General features: G+C 32.4%; 1 protein-coding gene and 4 non-coding genes across 5 annotated transcripts; 1 reads left to right on the top strand and 4 right to left on the bottom strand.

Moving 5' to 3' along the window:
- The first annotated feature begins 2,519 nt into the window (after positions 1 to 2,519).
- Positions 2,520 to 16,023, top strand: LOC106715489 (endochitinase). The gene is made up of 11 exons (XM_045682272.1): positions 2,520 to 2,538; positions 3,001 to 3,065; positions 3,544 to 3,713; positions 6,089 to 6,254; positions 11,080 to 11,302; positions 12,200 to 12,323; positions 12,785 to 12,982; positions 13,950 to 14,246; positions 14,840 to 15,055; positions 15,228 to 15,302; positions 15,841 to 16,023. Exons 2-11 carry the CDS (start codon positions 3,008 to 3,010, stop codon positions 15,958 to 15,960), a joined length of 1,647 nt encoding a protein of 548 aa, XP_045538228.1. The 5' UTR covers positions 2,520 to 2,538; positions 3,001 to 3,007; the 3' UTR covers positions 15,961 to 16,023.
- Positions 16,024 to 18,565: 2,542 nt separating this feature from the next.
- Trnap-agg lies at positions 18,566 to 18,637 on the bottom strand. Its single transcript has one exon. It is a non-coding gene; the product is annotated as a tRNA-Pro (tRNA).
- Positions 18,638 to 20,365: 1,728 nt separating this feature from the next.
- Trnap-agg lies at positions 20,366 to 20,437 on the bottom strand. The gene has a single exon. It is a non-coding gene; the product is annotated as a tRNA-Pro (tRNA).
- A 1,217-nt stretch (positions 20,438 to 21,654) lies between these two features.
- Trnap-agg lies at positions 21,655 to 21,726 on the bottom strand. Its single transcript has one exon. It is a non-coding gene; the product is annotated as a tRNA-Pro (tRNA).
- Positions 21,727 to 23,668: 1,942 nt separating this feature from the next.
- On the bottom strand, positions 23,669 to 23,740 carry Trnap-agg. Its single transcript has one exon. It is a non-coding gene; the product is annotated as a tRNA-Pro (tRNA).
- Between the last annotated feature and the right edge of the window lie 3,858 nt (positions 23,741 to 27,598).

The following is a 27,598-nucleotide window of genomic DNA, read 5'->3' as shown; positions in this document are numbered from 1 at the left end:
GAAAAATGGCGCCAACCGTAAAAGAATACAAACAGAGATTTTTTTTGTTTTCTTCACCCATTCTAGGTAGGCAAAGGGAACTATGCCGAAACGGCTAAGTGTTCAGTTGATTATTTTTATTGATATGAAATAAAATGAAACCTAACCCAATTCATTGAATCAAATCATTAAATCTGATATTGTAACAAATTAGTAGCTTCTTTTTAGAAATATTTGCATGAATCATAAAAACTTCAATGATTTTTTTAGTAAAAACTTCGTGGTTCGTTTTTTCTTTTTAATATACGTTATTTTGACAGTTGGGAAAGAGAACGCACGAGTTTGGAAAAGCTAAAGAAAAAGCACGAGTATAAAAGTGTTTTAATACAGTTGCTCAAAAAGTGGCGTATTACAGGGACGAAGAGCGTTCGGAATGTGGTCTATTACATCCTCTTGCTTTTATATACTCGTAATGAAATATACTATTTCGAACCTTCTTTTAATTTTGTCCTGTTGGTCACGTCTTTCCCGGACGCTCTGATGCATCACACTTGCACGCGAACTTCAAATATATATCAATTATCAACTCGTTCGTTCACCATTCGAGTCGACGACAGTCGCCCAACATAGCTGAACTTACGAGCGTGGCGTGGCGCGTAATTTAAACAAAATGACAGCACATCTCCAAGTTTCTGATTTAACGATTAACGGACTTTTATTAACGGAAGTTCAGTTTAATGGAAGTTAACAAAAGCGTTAACACTTTTTGAAGTTAACTTAAAAGTTAATCCGTTAAGCAAAATGTTAACTTCGTTAATTAACGATTAACGGATTAACGAGTTAATGCCCAGCTCTGGTATCCATACATGTATTTAACATCAATTATTATTTATATATGTACTGGCTGTCGCCCGCGACTCCGTCTGCGCAGAATTAAAAAAAAAAAACAAGTAGCATATGTGTTCTTCCAGACTATGTTCTATATTTATGCCACATTTCATCGAGATCCGTTGAGCGGTTCTAGAGATACCTTCAAACAAACATCCATCTATCCATTCATTCAATTAAACATTCGCATTTATAATATTAGTAAGATTTAACTAAATGGAATGCCACAATATTTGTGAGGTGACAAATATATTTTATAAATAAAATAATCATTTTTTAGAACTAATTCCTTAATGACATAACCTTCCATTTCGTTGATTAATGGCTTAATTATTCGAATTCAGTGTAAATATAAGAATACATAATATGTAACCCTGTTTGAATAGTCATTGTAGGTAGACAAAGGGTGTGACAAGGTGTTGTCTTGAATTTCAATTGATGACTCAAATCCACTATTTATCCTGCTTTTGTGGTCTTTACACTTTTGTTCTTTGTCCAACAACCACTTCCTATAATTTTAAAAGGAAACAATAGTGTATGTTATTAGAATTCTGGCCGAAACCAATAATCAATCTGTAACTGGAGGTTAAATTTTTCGGAGGAATGTGATATTATTGTTTCTATTGTTATTGCTATCCTAAGGTCCATTTAACTTGAAAGAAATGGATTGTAAATTATTCCTAAGATAAGTGTGATTAAATTATTGGAACGAAGTTCCTTATCGCGCGTTGTGAAAGGGGGCTAGACGGAAAAAATTCTTACGAAAAGTTGTCACGACACTTTTTGCTATAGTAAGCTATTGTAAGCTGTGCGGCGTCGCATGTTTCTCTGTCTCTCTCTCTCTCTCTCTCTCTCTCTCTCTCTCTCTCTCTTATAGAAAGCAAGCCAGATATTTTCATTTCTATTTCGCATTGAACAGTGTGGAGTCGCGACTTAAAAAAAAATAATTTTATTACAATTCCTTCACTAATTAATTGAAAGGAACTTCGTTCCATCCGGGTGTCCCTCGACACCTCTCAAATTTTTTAGTTACTACTTTTTTTGGTTTGGTTTGGATTGATCTCAAGGGTCGGTTATTGGGTTCCGCCGTAATCTAAATCGGAGTAAAATATTTTATCGTAGCAATCAATCGATGGAATACATCTGTCGGCATATGTTCAGATATATTGGATTGCGGTCATGTTTGAAGCGACCAGGTTAATGGGTGAGTGTACAACTCGAGCAATGGTCCCGTTATGTATAGTGCCGTTACAATGTCGCATGTCACCGTACAATTTTTAATATCGCCAATTTGGAAACTCACCAGCAATATTGTAATGGCAAAACTGAAATTTTATTTATTACTTAATATGTTTCAATATTTTCTAACAAATTCTACTGTAGTACTTAATTATCTGTACTCACTAATTTTATAAGTTTTAGGTAAAGGGAGAAAACATACTTTTGGTGATAGAAATTGTTTACGACAAAGAGTTCTATGAGTTTAGAATATTTTGTTTTTTTTATTACTAGTAAGATTATAAACTGTCGCTATTTTCTATTTTACGGTAACATAGGACATGTCCCCTCTCTAATTACTCGCTAGAGACTCACTTATATAACATCGTTAGAGCGTGTGCTCGAATTTAAAAAGTTTTGTCGTTTTAATGTCCTTACTAGGATTTGTTTGAGGTCGGTCACAAATTTTTCTTTTTCGTTTTATTTTTATTCTGCAATTTTGTAGAAAGTCATATCAATTTTTCATTTTTTATTCTTATGCGATTTTAAATTGCTTCATTGAGCTTTTCTATTTGATATGCAAGTATAATATAAAACTAATATCATTTTTATAATGCAGTATGCGTCAAGCATCATGTCATAAATAAATTAAGATGTATTTATAAGTTTACTACTTTTTAAGTTTTTAAAACAAAAGATTTAGGTTGTTATTTTAGAATACATTTTAAAAATGTTCAATAATACTTGTGACACACTGCATAAAAGAGTTTACAAGAATAAACAATAGGATCCTCAAAACAAATACTTTTAGGTTATTTAGCTTCTTCCTGCACGTTTTAAATCTCTGTGTGCTTTTTTATTGATTCATTTTAATGGATATAAGAATCATTGTATAAAATATTTTTCTTGTTTCAGATATACAATGCGAGTTATACTAGCGGCGTTGGCTGTCCTGGCAGTCGCGACCACCGCGAAAGAATGTAAGTATTAAGCCTAAAATAATTTATAATTAAATTTACATAATATAAAAACAATGTGTATTTTTATAGTTACTATACTAAACTAACGAATCCTAGATGTTTCATACAAATAGTATTTTTAAAAAAAGCCTGATTATAAAACGTTTAAGGTGTTTGGTCATGGTTTTTGTTTACAAAAGTCTAGTATTTTTAAAACCAAATTATATCTTCACTTTATGACCTTAGTCAGTGTAATAACAAAACAATAAACAAAAACGTTTTGTTCGAACGAGTTTGTTCAGAACACTAAGACTAACTAACAGAAGACTGCACTAGGTGGACCAAACCTTACGTATCAAAGTGAAACGAACCGACGACCGTTAAATCATTCCCACAACCTATTAGGCTACTCTAAAATGGACTCTAGGACTCTAAAATGCAGCTAATGTCTTTAAATTTGTGTTTATTCTTAGAAAACTTTTTTTAATATCTTACTTAGCGGACAGCAGAGCGCGCATAGTATGTTACTTCAGCAACTGGGCGGTGTACCGGCCTGGGGTAGGCAGATACGGCATTGAAGACATACCTGTGGACAAGTGCACTCACATAATATACTCTTTCATCGGCGTCACCGAGCACTCTAAGGAGGTTCTTATCATTGATCCTGAGGTAAGAATATTCAATAATCTAACATAGATATCTATAAAAATGAATCCCTATTTTCCTTGGTCACGGCATCACGTGTGAATGGATGGACCGATTTTGCTGATTCATTTTTTTGTTGTATTTCCATTGTTAGTAGAAGGTTCTTATGAAAGATAAAAATAGATATCGATTTAATTTGGCACAGATATAGAACATAGTCTGGTAAGCTACTTATTAAGTATGTCTATCAATTCCGCGCTGACGTAACTAATCACGGTCAAAAGCTAGTTAGTAGGTAGTTAGTAGTAGGGGCTCAGTTTTCCGCAACTCCACAACAAGCGCGTATTTTGCGTGAAGGCAGGCTGTAGGTTACTCCAGCCGGCCCAGCTTGCCAAAGAACCCCAGCAGTCCCTTAATGTTGCTGGTGATCTCTGGCGGCGACCTCGGCGAACCGTGGTATCTGACCCTGTATCAAAAGTTAGTTATTGATAATTCAACTAGTTAATAAATAAAATAAAATTGTTAAAACAACTAAACTCTTGCTTCGTATTCTTAACGTTACAGGAATTACACTGTACAAGTAAAAAAAATCATATAGTTATTTATTATTAATTATCCTTAATTTTTACTTTTACTTTGTCTTAAAAAATCAATTTTCATGGTACAATTAATTAAATTAAACACTATTATTTACATTAACAACGCATTACACAAATGACATTAAATTATTTGATTTTAAAGATATTTATTTGACGCAGTTTTCCCCTTACAATCTCTAAATCATTTAGCAATAAAAAGCGCCAGACAAAACGTTCAGAAATCTTTATTAAATTCTGAACTTGTCTCATTTCCATACAAAATACTTATAACTTACCAACAATCCAGTATTCGTTTTTTATTATATACATTTATAAGGACTTTTCTTTGAAAAGACTCCATGATAAGTAATTATTTACTTTTATAAATATTTAGATACACTTTGAGTAATGAATATAAATATTATAACTACATCTATTTGAAAAATTTAAACATTTCAAAATCGCTGCCAACTTTTACTAAATAATATGCCCCATAATGTATTTCTATTGGGTCCATTTGACGAAATAATTAATTAATTTCTTATATAGAGTACCTATCACCTGTGCCTAATGAATTCCTATTTCTGTAACTTCCATCTTTTCTTTTTGTTATACCTTATCCTACGGATAAAACATCTATTAATTTATTTATCAAATATTGCGAGTTCCTATTTTACTTCATAATGAAGATAAATGTAATTGTCTTTCTTTTTCTTATGTTATATATATCTTACTAATATTATAAATACGAATGTTTGGATGGATGGATGGATAGATGGATGTTTGTTTGAAGGTATCTCCTGAACGGATTATCGGATTTCGATAAGATTTAGCATAGATGTAGATCACAGTTTGGAGAAACACATAGGCAACTTACTATGTTTTTTTTTTAATTTCGCGTGGGCGGAGTCGGGCGCGACAGCTCGTATTTATATAAATAAATTTTCTTACGGTTCAAATGTTATTTTTAATGTGACTGGACATTTTTTCACGCTTAAAATGTGCTGTGCGATTCTAATATTTGTTAGTATTAATCTTTTATTGCTCCCAGAGTGACTTGTGTTCTGTTAAAACTATTTATTTTAAGAGTAATTCTAATATTTAATGTTCTAGCGATACATAAACTTGCTTCTTTGTTGATAACATCTCGCTAGACGGACCTTCTCTTAATTAAGGATCCTTATCTAAGAACTTTATTACAATTCTTCGTATATTTTCTCAACTGTTCTTATTTTGTTGAATGTCAGATTACCTATAAATAAAGATGTTTTTAAGGCTGAAAATTCCGAACACCGTAGTAAAGTTTCATCAAAGAACAAATCTGTATAAACATTGATTTCCTTCATATCTAATATATAAAAATCTCGTGTCACAGTTTTCGTCACCGTACTCCTCCGAAACGGCTTGACCGATTCTCATGAAATTTTGTGAGCATATTCAGTAGGTCTGAGAATCGGTCAACATCTATTTTTCATTTTTTTTTTAACTGCGCGCGGACGGAGTCGCGGGCGACAGCTATTAATTTATATATTTATTTATTCTTTCTATTTTTATTTATTAATATATAATATCTAATTTACAATATTTTAGATTTATTCATTAATACGTCTTACAAAAATTCAAATTATGCTCTAGGTCTGTACAAGCATATTATCCACAATAATTGTAGAATGCCGTGATTCTACAATTATTGTGGATAATACCCACGAAATAGCTGACGTAAATCATGTATTTCCGTACCCTTAACCGTTAGTCTATTGACACTTCTCTTTACTTTGTATTTTGCTTTCTAATTTCCTCACAAAAATCTTTAATCTGCAGTTAGACGTGGAGCAGAATGGATTCAAGAACTTCACTGCATTACGTGGCTCCCACCCTGACGTCAAATTCATGGTGGCGGTGGGTGGTTGGGCTGAGGGAGGCTCCAAGTACTCGCAGATGGTAGCGCAGAAGAGCTCACGCTTGAGCTTCGTTAGGAGCGTTGTTGGTGAGTATTATTAGTTTTATAATATGATAGAATTCCCTCCTACAAAAAATATAATCTCCGTTTTTCACAAGAATGAGTGATAAAATATTTTTGTACCTTTATTTCCGTACTGCGAATCAAAAAATATACCGACATTTCTTTGTGATACAAGTACATAATAGTAAATTAAAACAAAACGATTAGCTTAATTAATACACTCCAAGGAATAATATGAATCGAATGACAACTCACCTAATTCGGGTAAGCCAGGTTCAAGTTGGCACTATGGTATATATGTGTCACACAGTCATCTTGTCAGTCGCGCAAAAATACAGCTAGTAATACACATTTTAATACGTTCTTTGCTATTGATAAAAGCAAAGAAATAACAATGTATGTACGTACCTACTCTTATTGGATTATATGCTATGAAACTAACATACTATTTTCTTAGGTAGAAGCATTTAATTAAGCCTTAAGTTTATAATTTAGTCTACGAAGCTTCGTCGTATCTTCAGTTTATTAATTTTGCAATTTCATTTTATATTTTAATTCCTTCGTATTTCATATGAGTATGCATTCTTGATATTTTAATATGTATATTAAAATATCTTTATAGTTTCTAATTTATTTTAAATATTAATATTGTAGCGAGTTACAGCTTATTTTCAGATAAATTTTAATATGAACATGATTTACATTTTTGATTTTAAAATGGATGTTATTTTTAATACCTAATCTCTATTATATTCGGTGTTTAATTTTATGATTTAGTTTATTTTAAAGTTAAGGTTTTAAAATATTTTAGATAAAAGGTTACTTTAAGTTAAGCTAAAGGTTTAGATTTTAAAGGGCTACATTTTCAATAGTTAACAATTTAATGATTTGACTCAGACAGTTCATAAACTGTCAGGGAATTATTCGTTAAATCGTGTTAATGGCTAGTTAAATACACAATTTGATTTCCAATACACTAATAAATATTACATATTTAAAACTCAATTATCAAATATTCTGCTATATATCTGATAATTACAGTTTCACAAGTTTCATTTGTGTTATATAAAATTCAAAGTGAACGTTTACGTGCGAATAAAGAGAAATAGCAGTTTGAGAACTTACCCGTTCTTTACACGAGAGGTCGCTGCAAGCGTGAGCTTAAATTCAGAAAGGATTTCGCGCAGGTCAAACGCAAAGCCGATGTAAGAATGCTTACGTGCAACCTGCATATGAAAATGTCTTTAAATTTTGCTTCCATGTTAAGTCGTATTAAATGATCAAAACGTGTTGTGAGTTTTTTTGTTTTGTAGATTTTTCCCGGCTGCCAAAAGGGTTTTTCATACTAATACTCGGTATTTTTGTATTTTTTTTTTGGTGGAAGTTGACATTATTTTTTCCCTAAATAACGTTGAAAAAATCTTGATTGTATTACTTTGTACACGTCTTAGTCAGGATCTTTTTTCTGAGTATGTTTTACTAATACGAGATTCTTCAGAAGAAATTACTCCCGTATTGTGAATACAAAGTGTAACTCGGAGATGCGTAAAGAATTTTAATGTAATATGAGGTAAAAATACTTGAATTTGAGATCAACTTATAGTATAAATGTTCTAAAATATAAAAGCTAAATAATTTTAAATAAAAAATAAATCAGTATTTATACTAATCTGTCAATGTATGTTACCGGCCGGCTAAAAATCTTCAGTTTTAACCGAACATATTTAACTGTACGTGGGTTGGAAAAGCTGAGAACAGCGGGCTTAGCAAGAAAATTTGAGAGAAAGTATTCGTAACTTTATCAACAAAATTTGTTAAAATCTGTATGAGTTTTATCGTTGATCTTTACGATCGATAGTGCTGTACAAATCTTATAATTTTTTTCTCAATGACTCTACGAACAATTTCTAGCAAATTTTCGTGCTAGGCCCCCTGTACAGATTGTCAGTTACAATTATGCCTGTACAGGTGACCTAACTGAACAGAGTGTTCAGTTGCAACTAAAGGTGTGTAACCGGCTTTAAGCGAATGATATATAATGCAGCAATAACTAAGACAAATAGCATGCAAGATACACAGTGTGCAATCTCTTTCGATCATAGTACAAGTCATAAATGTCTACATTAAATCTTATTCAGTAATAAATTGTAAATAGAGAAAGGAGGTGTAATATTTTAATCGACATACTGGCTGTGTAAATCAAATTTACTATAGTTTTATTCATTAAGAATAATAATAACTTTGGGTTCATATTGTTCAAAGAAAGGTTACTTATTTTCCCGAAAAAAGTTCTGGAAAATCTATATATATAAAAGAAAGTTGTGTTAGTTACACCATTTACAACTCAAGAACGGCTGAATCGATTTGACTGAAAATTGGTGGGCAGGTAGCTTAGAACCAGGAATAGGACATAGGATAATTTTTACCCCGTTTTTTTTTTATTTTTTTTTATTCCGCGCGGACGGAGTCGCGGGAAAAAGCTAGTTAAAAATATAACCTCATAATGGTCATGTTTATTATATACTAGCTTTTACCCGCGACTCCGTCCGCGCGGAATAAAAAAAAAAAAAAGTAAACGGGGTCAAAATTATCCTATGTCCTATTCCTGGTTCTAAGCTACCTGCTCACCAATTTTCAGTCAAATCGATTCAGCCGTTCATTCGATTCGATTCATTCGATCGTCTCAGAATCTTAGAATCATCGCAGGATAAGTGACGGAAGTACGTAAAACCGCGTGCAACTGGTAGTTACGTATGTAACACACACGATAGTATATGAACACAGCTTTTAGAATGTTTCTCTCACAATTTAGTTTAGCGGTACACTTTAAGCAATTCCACGAGAGGAAATAGTGAGTTAAGCCTCCCGTAGGAATTACCTAGAGAGCTTGGAAATAGTCATTTCCTGATGTATGTTTAGCGTTTGCTCAGCAATTTACTGACAGTTTGAAGTTAACAAATTTTATTTAACTTATATGATTATATGCTTTATATCTCTGATTAATTTTATACGCTTCCTTCTAATCTGAATTATTGAGTCTATTTCTGCTCTGGTTATATGTTAAAGTTTCGGTCAAAAATTACATTAATTAAAAAACATTTATCGCAATTCATTTGTTTCAAATTTATAGAATACTAGCTTTTACCCGCGACTCCGTCCGCGCGGAATAAAAAAAATGCACACAAAATAAAAAAGTTCCTATGTCCGTCTCCTAGTTCTAAGCTACCTCCCCATCAATTTTCAGCTAAATCAGTTCGATCGATCTTGAGTTATAAATAGTGTAACTAACACGACTTTCTTTTATATATATAGATTAGGAAACTCCCAAACCCAACATTTTTGGCCTTAAGGTAATCAAGATTAGACTCGGAAATGTGACAAAAAAGTCTAAGATAGTAAGTTTATAGAATTCGTTAATAAACTTTCAAGTTGGTCGTAAGTAATAGAATGTATCAAATTTCTTATTTCCAGTACAAGTATAATGTGCACTTTCTTTGTGTAGGAGGACAAAAATAAGGGGCAATATTTTAAATCGACCTCCATTAGTGTCATTGCAGTGTAGCGAGTCTCCGCCGCTGACGCACCGCGCGGGGACTGTTACTGCAAATTGCTTTTTTGCCCTCCTTAATATGTAGTTACGGCTAATTGCGTAATTATTTTATAAAAGCCTTTTCAGTAATTGTGATACGCATTATCTAAATTTATTGTTTTCATGTGCTTATCTATATATATAAAAGAAAGTCGTGTTAGTTACACTATTTATAACTCAAGATCGGTCGAACTGATTTAGCTGAAAATTGATGGGGAGGTAGCTTAGAACCAGGAAACGGAGATAGGATAATTTTTACCCCGTTTTCTATTTTTTATTCCGCGCGGACGGAGTCGCGGGTAAAAGTTAGTTAGTAATAAAAAGGCCAGATTTTATAAAATGTTATCATCGATTAACTTTTGATCATTTTTTCTACGACACGCCGGTAAAAATTCAGCTACAAGTCACAAAGCAGCGAACAACAAAAAAAACTGTGGTTAATCGTCCAATTAGTCAAACCTGATAGAGAAAAACCTCTATAAGTGAGAAAAATATCACGGTCATTTGGCCTCTTACTTATCCAGGTTCTACTGTATTTGGAAAGTGACAAAAGATTTATAAAAAAAATAACAAAATTTTGTAAAACTTTCTCTTAAATTTCTACGTTAACCTCCTATTCTAACAACAAGCGGTATTCAGGGAAGTGTGGAAGGCAGTTAAAATAATACGTAGCGTTTACAGCGTGACATGACTCCGAGTTATACGTGAGAGGAACATTTTTATATCCCCACATTACCCGAGCACTGCTTCGGGTATGCAAATAAATGTCATATTTCCAGGGGACATATTACGAGCTGAATCCCGGCGAATGCGAGGCACGCCGTACTCGCTTTTAATTATTTTCCATTATTGTTTTAGAAGAATGCTCAGACAAGTTAATTTAAACTTTGCCTTTTGATATTTTTGCTAAGCCCATTTTTTATGCTTTTATAAAAAAAAATTAAATTGTTACTTGTTTTTGCATCAAAATAAAATTCTGAATCAATAACTGAAATCAATAAAAGGCTGTTTTATCTTTACCAAGATGAAGATAAATAGAAATAAAAATATTCTGAAATGTTAATAAGTGTTCGGCCAAAGCTAGTGTTCATTTATTGATAGGGGGATGGGGAGCAAAGATTTCTCCTATTCATAATAACGTAAGAGTTCGACTCATTTTCATAGAAAAACAGCATGTTTTTGTATTAATTTTAACATAATCACACTTAAAACCGCGGTGTTAAAACATCCTACTCAATTAAAAGATATCTTTTGTTACAGACTTCCTGAACAAATATGAGTTCGACGGGTTAGACCTCGACTGGGAATACCCCGGTGCCGCTGACCGAGGTGGCTCGTTCTCCGACAAGGATCGCTTCCTATACCTCGTGCAGGAATTACGACGCGCCTTCATCAGAGAGGGGAAGGGATGGGAATTGACCGCAGCGGTACCAGTTGCTGCATTCCGACTCATGGAGGGTTACCATGTACCTGATCTATGTCGGTTAGTATAGTGCTATATAAACTTTATGTCGGTGCGCAAGTTCACAATAAACGCTGCGCACAACATAATTTTAGGTATCGTCGGGCATCGCAAGGCATGCAGTGACTAAAAATCTATTTAATAAAAAGCGAGAAAGTTTCAAAATGTTAGTTAGTTTAGTTAATTCAAAAAAGATATGCTTGGAAATAGCCGGTACCAAGTGTTTCTCTATCTTTTGGTTTTTGTTTTCGGTTGTAACATTTAAAGAAATTATCGATTTATATCCAATTTTCCATCAAATCGAAAAGCTCTAGGAATCAAAAGCTGAGCATAGCAATAAAATTGAATATTACGAAAGACGTTTCATCACCACATTAGCTTGGTTACGACTGTTATAAAATTGGAGAGAGCAATTGAAATTTTAATGTCGGTAATATCGGTACCTTTGAAAACATTCCCCCATTCCATGATGTTTTTACCATTTTTCTTCGCTCGAATGAAATTATTTCTCATCTTGTTTGTAAAGAAATTTTCACAGCAATATAAGTGGCTCTTCATGAATAAATGATTAACGGAATCATAAAGCAATTCAGGGAAGATGTTTCTTAATTCTAAGAGCTTGTATAATGCGAGATGTATTTTAATAGTAGTAACATCATAAGGAATTCTATTAATGTAGAACACCAAGTGGTTAATCTTAAAGTATCAGTTTTGTCTTGCCTTTAGTTTTACCTCGAATATTATAGTAATAGCTTTGTTCGAATATTCAAAACCAGTAGAAATCAATTTCATTTTGAAAGCATACTAAGCCCAATATTTGTAATTGTTATTGATTCGTTCAGTTTCACATTACTCTAATTACACAATCATTCAGTCAATCAATGTTATATTTGCAATTGAGATAAAATACGTCTGCAGAGAATTGGATGCTATTCACGCGATGACTTACGACCTGCGTGGTAACTGGGCTGGCTTCGCAGACGTCCACTCGCCACTATACAAGCGTCCCCACGACCAATGGGCTTACGAGAAACTAAATGTGGTAAGTGAGATAACGCTAAGCCGTTTACAATGTGTAGTTACTGGAGAGATCTTACAAGTTAACACATGCAGTGCCACCGACATTATGTGAGTTTAGTAAATCAGTAGTCAATCATGTCATTCTTTTATATTTATAGGCAATGTTATAGGGCCTTTGAATGAACATGAAAACAATAGATAGGGTCTTATGCTATTACTAGAAATATTGAGATACTAAATATGTAGTCAATTCGCAGATTCGATTCTCTGTTATGAAGTTAGTATGGTTTTTAAATCACAAAATATTTACCATTAAGATACCATTTCTTGAAGGAATATTAAAATAGAATCACTTGGAATTTTTAATAATTATTAGGCACATCTATTTTTTTATATAGTCTAAGATAGATGTAATAAATGAAATATTAAATCTCCGAATGATTAATCGACATTCAACTATATATATATAATTAAATATTTCAGAACGACGGTCTTAATCTTTGGGAAGAAAAGGGCTGCCCATCAAATAAGCTGGTAGTGGGCATTCCGTTTTACGGGCGTTCGTTTACATTGTCAGCGGGCAACAATAACTATGGTCTGGGGACTTATATCAATAAAGAGGCCGGCGGTGGCGATCCTGCGCCTTACACCAATGCTACTGGATTCTGGGCTTATTACGAGGTAACACTCTCCTTTATAATATTCAAATAGACTTTAATACGTTTTGTTATAACCCTGTGGAGTAGAGATTAGACTCTTGTATTGTTATATTTAATATCAAGCTAAACTGGACTACATTTTTGCTTTTTTTTTTGGCGGTCCATACATTTACATATTTAAAGGCACTATAACGATGTTAAAGGACAGTCGTTCAATCAACTTTCGCAACAATAGAAAGAATATTCTAACTTTTTTGGCTGCATTTATTTTTTGCCTTCTAAATGCTGTTTATTAAACTTTTGTCCTTTAAAAATAACTTTGACTTGATAAGTCGGGGTTAGATTTTAAATTCCTATGTTGATAACAATATTTTTTCATAATTAGTCCTTTAGTTATTTAGTAAAGTCGTATTTGGGTTATAGATTTAAGTTTCAAAGTATGGATGGTCACGAATGGGTACTATTTTAAAACAGTTCCATCGTACTTGAATTAAGTGAAGCAAACGTTTGTATCAACTTAAGAGGTTTAAATAAAGTACAAATATAAGAATGAAGTATTAAAGAGTTTCGAGAAAATTCCATTGTTTCAATTGGAAAGTTTTTCCAAAGTTTATTTTGTGGAATTTTCTCATTGCGGTTCCCTCGACTCTAAAATTATTATACGCAATAAAGTCTCGTCGAATGAAACGAAACTATTTTCAGTATTTTCTTATAATACACAAGGATTTGACGTAGCGAAGTGCCTTAGCATTATTGAGAAATGTTTTATAAAATTTCATTTAAATTTTAAGGACATTAAAGCATATTTTAATCTTAAATATTCTTATAATTCTTTTTAAACACTAGCTTACGGCATTTTTTTAATTCTTTTTAAGTTGATTATTTCGGATGTCGGTACTAACTTTAAGTTCCCTTTATCAATATTAACTCTTAAGTAACTAACTGACTATACAAAATTGTAGTCTTTTAATTGTGTTTTTAAATTGTAGATCTGTACTGAAGTCGATGAGAAAGATTCTGGCTGGACTAAGAAGTGGGATGAACATGGCAAATGTCCCTACGCGTACAAAGGCACCCAATGGGTTGGATACGAGGACCCGCGAAGCGTGGAGATAAAAATGGATTGGATAAAACAGAAGGGTTACCTCGGGGCGATGACTTGGGCGATCGATATGGATGACTTCAGGGGTCTTTGTGGTCCCAAAAATCCCCTAATTAATATCCTCCACAAGGAAATGTCGGACTACATCGTCCCCCCACCCCGCACTGGACATACCACCCCCACAGTAAGTATCCGAGGCAAAGAAAACAAACCAGATTACTACGAGCTCAGGCAATATAAGTAAAGTTTGCGTACAAATTTATTAGGCTTAGGATTACGGATGGTCAATTTTTAGCTCGAATCGATATCGAGTCGACATCGATATTTTGCAATTTTATCAAACGAAAAAAAATCGTTGTCTCTGAATAGAATATATTTTTAATTTGGGACTGATATTTAAGTCTATTGCTTATTTGATATCGATTATAAATTTTTATTTTTAAGCCACAAAAGTTCGTATTTAATTTTCTTATTTAGATTATTTAAATTAAATTAACGGATTAAATTAACCGTGTAAAATTGTATGGTTATGGTTTTGGCAAATTATTTGCAGAAACTTTAGTGTTGAGAAAGAATAGAATACAAATGTCAAATATAAGTCATAGTTTTTATCATTCGCATAATAAAAGAAAATACGTACAACACTATTTTACTTGTACATCGCTCCTTAAAATAACAAGAGATAGGGTATTTACTGTCAAAATATGTTGGCAATCGAGAGGCGATAAATCCTTTGGACAAATGGAAGTCATTAATCATCAAGATAAAATCTTTTAGCCGGAATGGGCGCGGCCGCCGTCGACACCTAGCGACCCAGCAGAGGGCGCCCCTGTGGTCACCACGACTACTAGGCGACCGACTACTACAATGTCTACTACCACTAAGACTACGACTATTAAATCTACAACTACTCGTGTGACGTCAACAACAGAAGCGGCCAGTGAGGCGCCCGAACCAGAACCAGTTAATGACCATCCCGAGGAACCACCAATAGTTAGTTTTAATATTATTTTCATTTACACTTTTTTTGCTGACCATCCTTTGATAATACTACTAAGGACCAATGAAGCAATGAATGTGTTTCCATATACATTGTCTTCTCTTTCATACCCTTTGTAAAATCTGAGATAACAATTCAAATATAATATCGTTTCATTTTAAACAGGAAAACGAGGTTGACAACCCTGATATCTGCGACTCGGAGGATGATTACGTGCCCGACAAGAAAGCCTGCGATAAGGTACGATAATACGAACAATTTCATATTATTATCATAAAAATAAACAGCTTTTCCCAGCACCTTATACCTTTTTAAAATAGTTTGTAACAAAATTACTCGTAATAGAAATAATACTTATCGTGACTGTAATATACGAGAGAAGATAATTTAATATAATTCGGTCTTTAATAAAGCCTGAAGATTCATTCAGATTCAAAATTGCATTCTTAACTTATATGAGATTAAGATGGGTCTGGTATAGCGTTAAACGCCTGACGTATGACATTACATTACCATCGCGAACGTTACGACGTCAGATTTGCATTTAAATTATTGTCAGGCGCAACTTCGACGTTAAATTGCTTATTTATATTATAGAAAACGCTTAGCAATCACGTAAATTATATTTATCACTATTTTGCTGAATACAAAATCTTGAGAATCATACTGAATGCAAATTTATGTTTACCTTGTTGGTTATAAGAAATGTGACAATCAAATAATTAGAAATTTCATTGCAGAATTAAGGTACTAGTTTTGAAACTTTTTTTTCTTTCAGTACTGGCGTTGCGTCAATGGTGAACCAGTGAGATTTACATGCCAACCAGGGACCGTATTCAACACTCATCTGAACGTTTGTGACTGGCCACAAAATGCTAAGCGACTTGATTGTAATTAATCCCAGAAAAAAACGCAACACGCTCCAGACATTAAACGTACGAATGTGTTTCTTTTACCAAACACGTGCAATTCTTGAGCGTGTTGGTAATAATGGAGGGAAAGTTTTTGCATTTGATTTACTGCTCTTTGTTTTTTTTATTTGCGGCGTAATTATCGTGTAAGCTATGTAAATAGACATCACTGTAACTGTCAAATATAACAGTCCGTGTTGACAGCTGTCAAATCAACGTATTCGAAACTTAAACACTAATACTAATATGAAATCTTAAAGTATTCAAAATTATTTTAAATTTCGATTATAATCTGTAAAAATAGAATGTCATAAAAATAAGTGTCATGTTTTTCCCGATAATTAGATTTGTGTTTTATGCAAACGTCTTTATTCCTTTTAGCTGTTATAACGGACTTTTATATTTTAAACTAGAACAATTTCAGTATCGAGTTTGTACAATTCGAAGTAATATTTTTGATACTGAGACTGTTTTTAACCAACGAAGATTTTAAAATAAAAGTGATTGCTGCTCAAACTATATACTAAAGGAATTTGTGTTTTAAGTCTGCAAAGCCACGAGGGCTTGTAACATAAGTAATCCCACATGAACTAAAGTATTTGATGAAAACTTTAAATCTTATTCAAGTTTCATTTTCAAGTTAGAATTTGAGAATTCGTTTAAGAGATATGCGATTACTTATTTTGTTATAAGCTGTTTGGATTTATATTCTAAGAAATTGTGATTGCTCATTAATAATATAATTTGTTTAATTAGGTTAAGATATAAACATCGTTGTGAAAGATTCGAAGCAAAAATTTAACCTTATCTGGTACTTAATTTGTTGAGACCTGGGAGCCAATTATAGCTCTTGGCTTCCGTTGAATTTAAATGGCTCTCCAGCCTCCCTCCAATCCCCACCACTCGTCGGAAATGGACGCCGCTTCCTTTAGGTTAATTTATTTATTTTCCAATAAAATAGTGAATGAAAATATTGACTTTTATTTAATAAAAATAGTTTTAAAAATCTGCTAGTTAAAGTCTCTTTGAAATTTGAAACGAATTAAAAGGCTGAAAATAAAAAAAAATCACAACCTTGTGTTGTACAGAATGTACAACAAAAATGTACCACAAGTAACTTGTTGAGTAAGTAACAATGTAAGTTGTTGAGTTTCGTTTAAACGTTGTCTTACCTTTAAAAAAAGGTTTACTTGAAGATTTACCTCTTGATAAAAATAATAACTAACCTAACCTATACTTACTCTCGTGTTTATCTTTTAATTATAATCTGCATAAATTAAGTTGTAGAAAAATTAACTAGCATGAAGTCACGTTCAGAAATGTTGGGTTCATCAAATTCTACATAAGTATTTTTAAAATCAACCAAGGCTTGTAAGTGTGTCGAAGGCACATTTTGCCGACACTTCAAAGGCGTTGTCAGCTTAAATTACATTTCAGACCTTGGATAATAATGCAAAGAAAAATGTCAATTCGATTTTTATCACGTTTCAAAATTTGCAATGCACAGTCATTAACAATATTTCAACAGACATTCTAATAAAATCTTTTCCTTAACAAGCAACAACAGTCGGCCGCGACTTCGTCAGCGCGGAATTAGAAAAAAAGGTAGCTTATGATATTCCTGTATGCATTAGTTTGATAATCCTGGGATCTCGTCAAATCAGTCTAGCCTTTTCGATGATTACCCGAACAAACACAGCCTTGCGGACAGATAGATACAGACAGACAAAAATTTAAAAAATTGGTTCATTATGAGCATTCATATCAATATCAAATATGTCATATGTATGAAATATCATTATTTTCCATATTACACACTAACATCCCAATTTTATTAATATGTATTAATATTATGTAGAGAGACGCTTAAAAATAACATTACTTCCTAAGCGCCTATAGCATTTTTATACCAAAAACTTAAGATAGAAAAGTTGCTAAACAATTTTATAGCAATCTCTACCTTAGTTTTGTTTGTAGTGTTAAAATATCATTTATCTAAGAAACTCATATTATTAGGGATACGATCAATAAACCCAACATTCATTAATGTTGAAAAGTTTATGAAAACATGTTTCACATGGCAATATCTGTTACATGTTTGTGGGTTTATTATCATAACATTTTAAAATAAAAGTCATGTGGGTTTGTTGTTGGTTAGTTCAGTAAATGTTTGCTCAGATCCCTTTTGCTGTTGGCTATTTTTCGAGAACTTTCTAATGATACCAAGAGGAATAATGTTGACTTCTCGTAGGTTATTTTGGGCTTACGTAAATATCGTATCATTCGGTAGATTTTCGTGGATAAAAATGTGGTATTTTGCTAAAGTACTATAAGAAATGGGGATATTCTAAATCTTTAGTGTTGATTACATGTTCACATATCTTAGATATCAGATAATCTTGCCACATTTAATACTTATCATGACCATATATTTAGTTATATAACAACATAGATAAAACACATCATATCTGTATTATGTATTTTATATCTATTTTTATAACGCTAAGGTTTCATTAAGTTTTTTAAAACGAAAACTTTTGTTTTTAATTTTGTGTACTTTGGTACTAAGCATTAATATTTTAAAAAAAACTTGGGCTCGTCCGGGATTTGAACCCGGGACCTCTCGCACCCTAAGCGAAAATCATACCCCTAGACCAACGAGCCGCCTGCAGTGATGTTTGAAATAAAAAAACAAACCAGGCAAAAACACGAGTAAACCAAAGTGAAAGTTATTTCGTTACGTAATTTACTCGCGCACATCACCAGATGCTAATCTTATGACGTTGCCATGAAGTTCACTTACTAAACACTTTTATAGTACTATATTGTTATCTCTCTCATTCTGGTTGAAAAAACGGGTACAACAATATCGATAGACATTTCGGCAACTCAAGATTAGAGTAACAATTCTGTAGAGTATGAAAAAAGTTTAAGTTTATTAGAAAAGTTTACGTCATACACAATTCACATCAAAACAACATATCCCCTTTGTTTGGTGTGAAGAATAGAGCGTAAAATAAAAACGTATTAATAACAAGCTTTTGTAATGTTCTTGGTAATTAAAACAATTAAACATTTCAAAAAAGATCGTCAAGAGGATTCTAACGAGCGCAAACTCGATGAGGTTGTGACGTTTCGTTCCGAAGTTCCTATGTTCACCTTTCAGTTGCATTCAATCAACATTTGATCAACATCGTGTTATCACAATATTGCATTGTCACACGATTTACACATATATGCACAATTTCAACTCAATCAGTAACCGGGAACTGGTTTAAATCAAATTTGAAAGATTTAATGATAAACATCGGAACACTTGAAACTAAATGAAAGCTTGTAAAATCGTTGTGTTTGTAAGAGTGTTGTGTTTTCTATTAAATGCAACTATTGCGTTATCGACCATAGTTCTCTTTTTATTTACTACTCATAAATAAACGCGGTTAAAAAATCAGAATAGGCCTTCCTTTTGTATGAAATAGTTAGTTTTCGGAGTGTTAAAGCAATATATTTCTCGAAGTTCAGTATTTTATCTATACGTTTTATGTGCTATTTGTCAGCATAATTGGGAATATAAATCACTTCGACTTAGCCATTCTCTCGAACAAAAACTATTTTAACGCCAGGGATATAACAAATGAATTCCACGTATCAACGATTTGTTCAAAATTACATTTATATTTAGGAGTATAATGTTGACAATTTAATATTAGTATTTAATTGTTATTATCAATATTAGATATTAATAAAACCTTAATACCTTTGTGTTTTTATTGCCCAAATACTTGTAAATATTGTCTTAATCATGGTACGACTGTCATTTAAACGTCTTTACCCTATTAATATGGTTTATTTGTCAGTTAGCCCTCATTCACAAAGGCGCTTTTTTATCACGAGTTCAAATAGAACAGTATCGGTCGTTTCAATGTACAAAACGCGACGATTTTTATCGCACATTGTCGCATTTTTAGCGCTGAAGGAAGAGAACAATAGTAACTTTATAGAGTTCGTCGCTCGAGAGCCGCAAACGCCGATTTTAACCCGAAGTTAAAAAAGTGTGCGTGCGTTAGAGAGCTTAATTATTTTCCGTATTTTTATACAGCGTGTGCTTCTTTTTAAGAACAAGCCATTTGTTAACGTCTTTATGAGGTCACCAGTATATCTGAAAGTAGGGCAACCATCTTCCCTTTTTATTACCCCCCATCTTGATTCGGTCATTCGAAAAAATATATTTGAATATAAAATATTTAACTGTAAACATTAAAATATAATAGTTATTTATAAAATGCAAAAAAATAAGAAACTCTAGGAAGACCGTACCTTAATACGTACGGTATTTTGTATATCTACTGACGACATGTCTAATTTTTACAGTAATACGAAAGACAAAAAATTGGGCTCGTCCGGGATTTGAACCCGGGACCTCTCGCACCCTAAGCGAAAATCATACCCCTAGACCAACGAGCCGGTGCGATAAACTAAAACATAGCATTTCTGATTCGTAGTGAATGTGTTATAAAGTGAAAGGTGTGTCGGAATGTTGTTTTAATATATTGCCATACGGTAAAAAAGTGTAACGTTTAACCGTAAAATTCCACTGTTGTGAAACTTGTATTATAACATAATGTTTCTGTTTTCGTAGAGAATGAGAGATTGGAAAATATACATATATTTTTGAAGCCCATTGTATGTGTCTCTACTGTCTGTGTTGATTACTTAGATGCGTAATATTAACAATTTATTTTGTATGTTCACGTAAACTATGATGTAGAGATCAATTCAGCGGATTTATCGTATTATTTGTTTTTTGAACGACTTGTGTATTGAGAGGAAAATAAACAGATTTTTTTACGCAGTTGGAATTGAAATGTTAAATGCATTTTTGCAAAAATACAACATCAATTTAAGTTTAAGCCAATTAAATGAAGGGTTTTTTCTTTAGATCATGCCCTCAGTTTGTGAAATCGTTCGTTACAAACTTACATAACGGACCGAAGTACACAAAAGTACATACTAATTCTTCTATAATTCCTTGAAATAACTATTTTACTAGTCTTTGTATGGTTGTCTCAATGGAAACTCACTGGAAACATGTTTAGCAAAATAATGTTTGATATAAGCACACCTTCGTGGTTAAAACGATTCATAGTATAATTCTGAATGAAGCAATTTTGTTTTATAAAATAATGACCGCGTGAACTATATAACTTAAGTACAAAGGAGTTATAAAAAGCTTGAATGTTTGCGTGCATTGTGGTTATTTTTCTGCAGTAAAAGTAGGCTAACTTCTTAAAATTTGCATGTTATTGCCATTAAAAGTATATCCCTAATTGCATCGCTTTATGGATACTACTTACCAGGTAACGAAATAAAACGGTATGGTAACAAAACCAACGGTAAAGTAAAAATATTTATACATTCTGAATGGACAGTTTTATTTTAGTTAAGAATTTATTTTACAAATGAATTAAAGGACAGATAATTTTATGCGATTAATATTTTTTTTTATAAATAACAACAGAAATGTGTTAATTTTTTTTTCTATATATTAAAAAGTTATAACCATTGAAATACTTCTAGATATTAAAAATATTATTGATAACTTTGCAAAATGAGATGGATAATTTTTGTACTGGTTTTTAGATGTAAAAACTTATTGTTGAGACAAAAAAGAAAAGTAATTAGGGCTCGTCCGGGATTTGAACCCGGGACCTCTCGCACCCTAAGCGAAAATCATACCCCTAGACCAACGAGCCGGTGACAATGTTGCCAATATTAAAATCAAAAAATGGAAGTATTGTTTTGGAAAGTTTAATTGAATCTGTTTAACTGTTACTTTGGGTATTGACCTCGATTTAATGGAAGGTCCGTTCTCTTAATTCGTCTTCAAGTGCACTGCCGTACCCTTATTAGCATTACTAGCCAAACAGTAGCTTTATTTCAAGTTTTAAATATATTGAAGATTAGCGGTAACCCGCGACTCCGTCCGCGCGGAATTAAAAAAGAACCTTATAGCTCATGTGTTCTTCGAGATTATGTTCTACATCTATGCCATATTTCAGCAAGAACCGTCGAGTTGTTCTGGAGATACTTTCTAACAGACATCCATCCATCTAAACATTCGAATTTAGAACATTAAATATTACTAAAATTATAAATGCGAATGATTAGATGGATGGATGGATGTTTGAAGGTATCTCCGAAATGTATCTACGGATCATGATGAAATTTGGCACAGGTATATGACATAGTCTGGAGGAAGACATAGGCTACTTATTACGATTATTTTTAAATCCGCGCGGATAGAGTCTTGGCCGACAGCTAGTGTTAAATATATTAAAGATTCATTGAGTTAGCTGAACGAGAATAACAGAATTGTTTTGATCATATAACGCGGTATAGCCTCGAGCAACCAATGCCGGCTACTCGTAAACAATCTGGCTATAAAAAGTATTGAAGTGTCGGTATTAGATACGAATAAACTTTATTTAGGATTTATTTTATAGACTTAGCTCAGAGTTCAGATCTTCAAGACGTAAAGGAATAAACCTCAAATGAGATTATTTTCACGTTATACTAGAAATGCGATCCCTAATACAGTTGTTCCATTTTTAAATAATAAAATTATAGCAACATGTTATTACATCTTTTAAACGATCATATTTTTGTTCAAATAAAAAAAAACATAAAATGAAAAATACTAACAAAGATTAATCGTATTAAAAAATTCTTTTAGCTCTGAAAGCTTAATTATTACACAACTAGCTTTTACCCGCGACTCCGTCCGCGCGGAATAAAAAATAGAAAACGGGGTAAAAATTATCCTATGTCCGTTTCCTGGTTCTAAGCTACCTGCCCACCAATTTTCAGTCAAATCGATTCAGCCGTTCTTGAGTTATAAATAGTGTAACTAACACTACTTTCTTTTATATATATAGATATAGGCTTTTTAACGAATTGCGACGAATTTACCCGTCTATTAATAAAAATTATATGAAAATTGATTTAGTAGTATTTGAGTTTATCCCGTTAAAACATAAATGAGTTAAGGTTGATTCATAAATTCCTAACGATTCAACTTCATTGGCAGCATAATTGTAAGCCTACTAATTTCTAATCAAGTATAAGGATTAAGCTTACGTAGCTTTTCTGTACGAGACGTGCGTGTTGAATTAAGGTATAATTAACGGAAAATGCGGTCGGCGTTAAATTTAATTACGTCTACGAGACGAAATCGAGATAGAGTTTTTGGGATGCTCATTTAATTAGAGATAATTTTTAAGTACTATTTTTTTGGCTTATTACACATAGTCTCTTAAATTATCTCTGTTTTTTTCTTTCAAGGACAACATTATTTATGGTGACAATATTATTTTATAACCTGTATGGTTTTTTATCAGTGGAAACGGACGATAAGAATGAAATAAAAGCAACAAAATCTATATTGTGTATTATTTTTTCGGAGGCAAAAAGCAACTCAATTATACGGCATTTGCTTTCACAGCGTAGCGGACTTAATTCCATTACCATGTTTCATATTCCTAACTGAGTTTTACACGACTGTGACCATAAACGTGAATTATAAAAAATTACGTCCGTAATATCTTTATGGAATTTTCAAATATGGCCGCTAACAATGAAACTCACGGTTAGTGAATGGTAAGTATTTAAAACAGTTCATACTGTTATAAAAAAATTGGGCTCGTCCGGGATTTGAACCCGGGACCTCTCGCACCCTAAGCGAAAATCATACCCCTAGACCAACGAGCCGGTGAAAGGTTACCTAAATGCAAGAACTAAAATTTTTGGAGGTACGATTTCGCTGCAGTTCAATTACTTTCTACCTTAAGTATTGTAATAAACCGCTACACAGACTTGCATATCCGACATTTTTGTTAAATATGTTGCACTCTTTGCCAAATACTGTATTTGTGTATCCCTGCAGATTTGTGACCTCTTGTAACCTAAACGACTTGAACAAATTAGAAGAATGAAGTGTCATCATTGAAGTGTAACATGTTATATATTTTACACCGTCTAAATAACATCGTGAAATTAGGTCACAGTTCTTGAATTATGTAGACAAATAAAGTGATTTTGTATTTTAAAAGAATTACAATTAATCTATCAACCCTAACAAAACCCAAAGGTGTATTAATTAAAAGGTGTGTTGCGTGCAAACTGGTTATTTATTTCTTGTCAGTATACAAGTTTGCTTCTTTTTTTTTTTTTGTACAAAAATATCAGTAATAATTCCAATTGCCAGCATTACTTAAAGTTCACTGAGGTATAGAAAAGAACCACATTATATCTTACTAATATTATAAATGCGAATGTTTAGATGGATGAACACATAGGCTACTAAGTTAGGTTTAATTAAGTTTTTTTTTTTTTTTTTTTAAATCCGTGCAGACGGTGTCGCGGGCTACAGCTAGTATGAAATAAAGCTAACGGTGTAGACTTTTTTTTAGCTATACTTGTAAATGTATGTAGACGTAATTTAATTTTAAAAACAAAAATCTAAATTTTCGTTTATTTCAAGATATTTTATAATAAGTTTACAAGTTGCTTTGAAGAATATTTTACAATTTATGAGATTTAAGAATACGGATAGCATATGATGAAAATAAATATTCTATAGTACTAAAATATACACCAGTTTTGAAATTGAATTTTCTTATTTTTAGGTCGCAAATAGAGATCGAAGAAGCTTATCAAGTTAACGCTCGTTGTTCAATGTTTATTTTTAAAACGTACATCGCTATTTCCATTTTGGCTTGGTTACAAATAAACTGTATCTTTTGGTATGAATTATTCTTACAAATTTCATTACTATATTTGAGAATGTATACAATATTTAAAAGTTTAAAGTGTTATGTATTACTGATATCTATTTAACGCAGCTTATTGTTGGTTTCTGAGACCGAAATGCCAATATAAAACATATAGTTATCTCTTATTTATCAAAGATAATAATCGTCATCATCATCAACCTGCCCTTATCCCTATGGAGAGTTGGCACAGTATGTACTACTCCTCCATACATCTCTATCAGCCATCATCTGAATTTATCCCCTTCTTACGTATATTCTCTATCACACAATCCATCAAAGTATTAACGTTTTAATCAAGTTTTAGAAACCAACATTTAGACAGGAATAATTCTTTACCATTATAAGATCAAAGTTTTAAAGCACAATTATTTTTAACACAGCTATTTTCTTAATTTAAATCACAACATTTCAATCTACAATACTATGTTAGCATACGCTTTTGTCTATTGAATTTAACCTCTTGATTGTCTCTGACCTTCCTTAATGTAAATAATTTCCGGTGTTTACCTTCATATTGACCTCCACGAGGCTACGCGTCAGCTTTTACTCTCAATGTCGTAATAAATATTATAGCAGCTATATCTATAAACTAGATAAGGAATAAAAACTTCGACGCTTGATTTATGATCGGTACAGTTAGCAGTAAAGTGTCTTCTGGTGGAAAAAATGTGAAAACTTCAAATTTATTACATACTAGCTGTCGGAAACGACTCTATCCGCGCGGCTTTTAAAAAACTTAATAAGTAGCCTATGTGTATTTCCAGACTATGTTCTACATCTGTACCAAATTTCATCAAGATCCATTAAACCGCTCCAGAGATACCTTCAAAAAACATCCATCCATCCATTTAAACATTCGCATCTATGTATATAAAAGAAAGTCGTGTTAGTTACACTATTTATAACTCAAGAACGGCTGAATCGATTTGACTGAAAATTGGTGGGCAGGTAGCTTAGAACCAGGAAACGTACATAGGATAAGTTTTACCCCGTTTTCTATTTTTTATTCCGCGCGGACGGATTCGCGGGTAAAAGCTAGTTTATAATATTAGTACGATATCATTTTAACATTGAGGTTATGTTTCTTACATATTATATTTAAAATTTCCTCAATCTAATTTTCATTTTAACGTGATTTCGTGTATTTTACAAAATACAATTCCTTGATTACTAAACAATATCAGTTATATTATAAACGCCAATTATTGTAAGAATCAAGAATAAGCTAATGAAATAACAAAAAAATACATTATCACATTTAGTAACTGATATTTTATAAAAATAAAAAAAACCTTCCAAAGTGAAATAACTTCCTTGTATTGGCTTACTACTGACCTATATCGGGGCTGTATGTTTTTATCAGCGCGTCAATAAGCACTAATGGGGCGTTATCTGCACTCCATAACATGATATTGACCTCATTCTAATGGTTTATTTTTATCACATGGAACTAGAGTCAAGTACAGCTCTACTGTATTTCAAAGAAAAAAAAATAATACTTTATAAAAATACGATTTAGTGTTCGCTTATAAAATTGTATTTTAAAATGTTACGTATTTTAAATTTAACTTATCTATATATATAAAAGAAAGTTGTGTTAGTTACACCATTTATAACTCAAGAACGGCTGAATCGATTTGACTGAAAATTGGTGGGCAGGTAGCTTAGAACCAGGAATAGGACATAGGATAATTTTTACCCCGTTTTTTTTTATTTTTTTTTATTCCGCGCGGACGGAGTCGCGGGAAAAAGCTAGTCTATTATATAAAAGAAAGTCGTGTTAGTTACACCATTTATAACTCAAGAACGGCTGAATCGATTTGACTGAAAATTGGTGGGCAGGTAGCTTAGAACCAGGAATAGGACATAGGATAATTTTTACCCCGTTTTTTTTTATTTTTTTTTATTCCGCGCGGACGGAGTCGCGGGAAAAAGCTAGTCTATTATATAAAAGAAAGTCGTGTTAGTTACACTATTTATAACTCAAGAACGGCTGAATCGATTTGACTGAAAATTGGTGGGCAGGTAGCTTAGAACCAGGAAACGGACATAGGATTATTTTTACCCCGTTTTCTATTTTTTTTTATTCCGCGCGGACGGAGTCGCGGGTAAATGCTAGTATAATAATAAAAAAGTATAGAATTTAATGAGAATTTATTAAAAAGCTATCTAAACAATTTTACCTTTTTAATGCTGAGATCACAAACGTATTAGAAACAGACATGCGTGTCATCAATTTAAACACAGAAACTTTAAAAAAAAAACTCTGTCTACGAAGTTTTTTTTTAAAATGTATTATTAGCCAGTGATATGCATAAACATATTTTCTCCTTTCTATTTAATTCGATTATATGTACAAACATTACAATAACACAATTCTTTAGTTAACTTAAATTATTTTAAAAGATCTGACATCAGTCACTACAGGAGATCACACAAATATGTTTTCGGGAAGGTTTGTTTTGTCTTTGGAGAGTTTTCAAAGTCTTCTAACTTCGTAGTTTTGAATTTTGACTAATAGAGGTTTTTCACCGAAAGGTATGTGCAAAATTTTATTCTCTGATGTTTTGAAAGAGAATTAAAGAGATAAACAGAACAATAAAATCTCTTATAGCAAGTATTTAATTTGTGACGTCATAGTGTCGAGTGGGACGTACATTCATTATTATGCGGTTGTTTAGTTACGCGTAACGCATGAATGAATGACTCGGATCGAGATCTGGTGTGGTTTAATATAGACCGAAAATACATGCATCTAAATATAGAACTGACATCGTAAATACTGAAGGTAATT

This window comes from Papilio machaon, chromosome 18 (assembly GCF_912999745.1).
Source record: "Papilio machaon chromosome 18, ilPapMach1.1, whole genome shotgun sequence".
Taxonomy (NCBI): Eukaryota; Metazoa; Arthropoda; class Insecta; order Lepidoptera; family Papilionidae; genus Papilio; species Papilio machaon.
Note: the sequence above shows the minus strand (reverse complement) of the source record. Positions and strands in the feature narration are given on the sequence as shown.

What these genes read in the sequence shown, in the direction of transcription:
- LOC106715489 (XM_045682272.1), top strand. Translation starts at nt 3,008, where the DNA reads ATGCGAGTTATACTAGCGGCGTTGGCTGTCCTGGCAGTCGCGACCACC. An exon ending in CTTCGTTAGGAGCGTTGTTG is followed by an intron (nt 6,255 to 11,079) that starts GTGAGTATTATT and finishes CTTTTGTTACAG; the next exon opens with ACTTCCTGAACAAATATGAG. An exon ending in CTGGACATACCACCCCCACA is followed by an intron (nt 14,247 to 14,839) that starts GTAAGTATCCGA and finishes AAAATCTTTTAG; the next exon opens with CCGGAATGGGCGCGGCCGCC.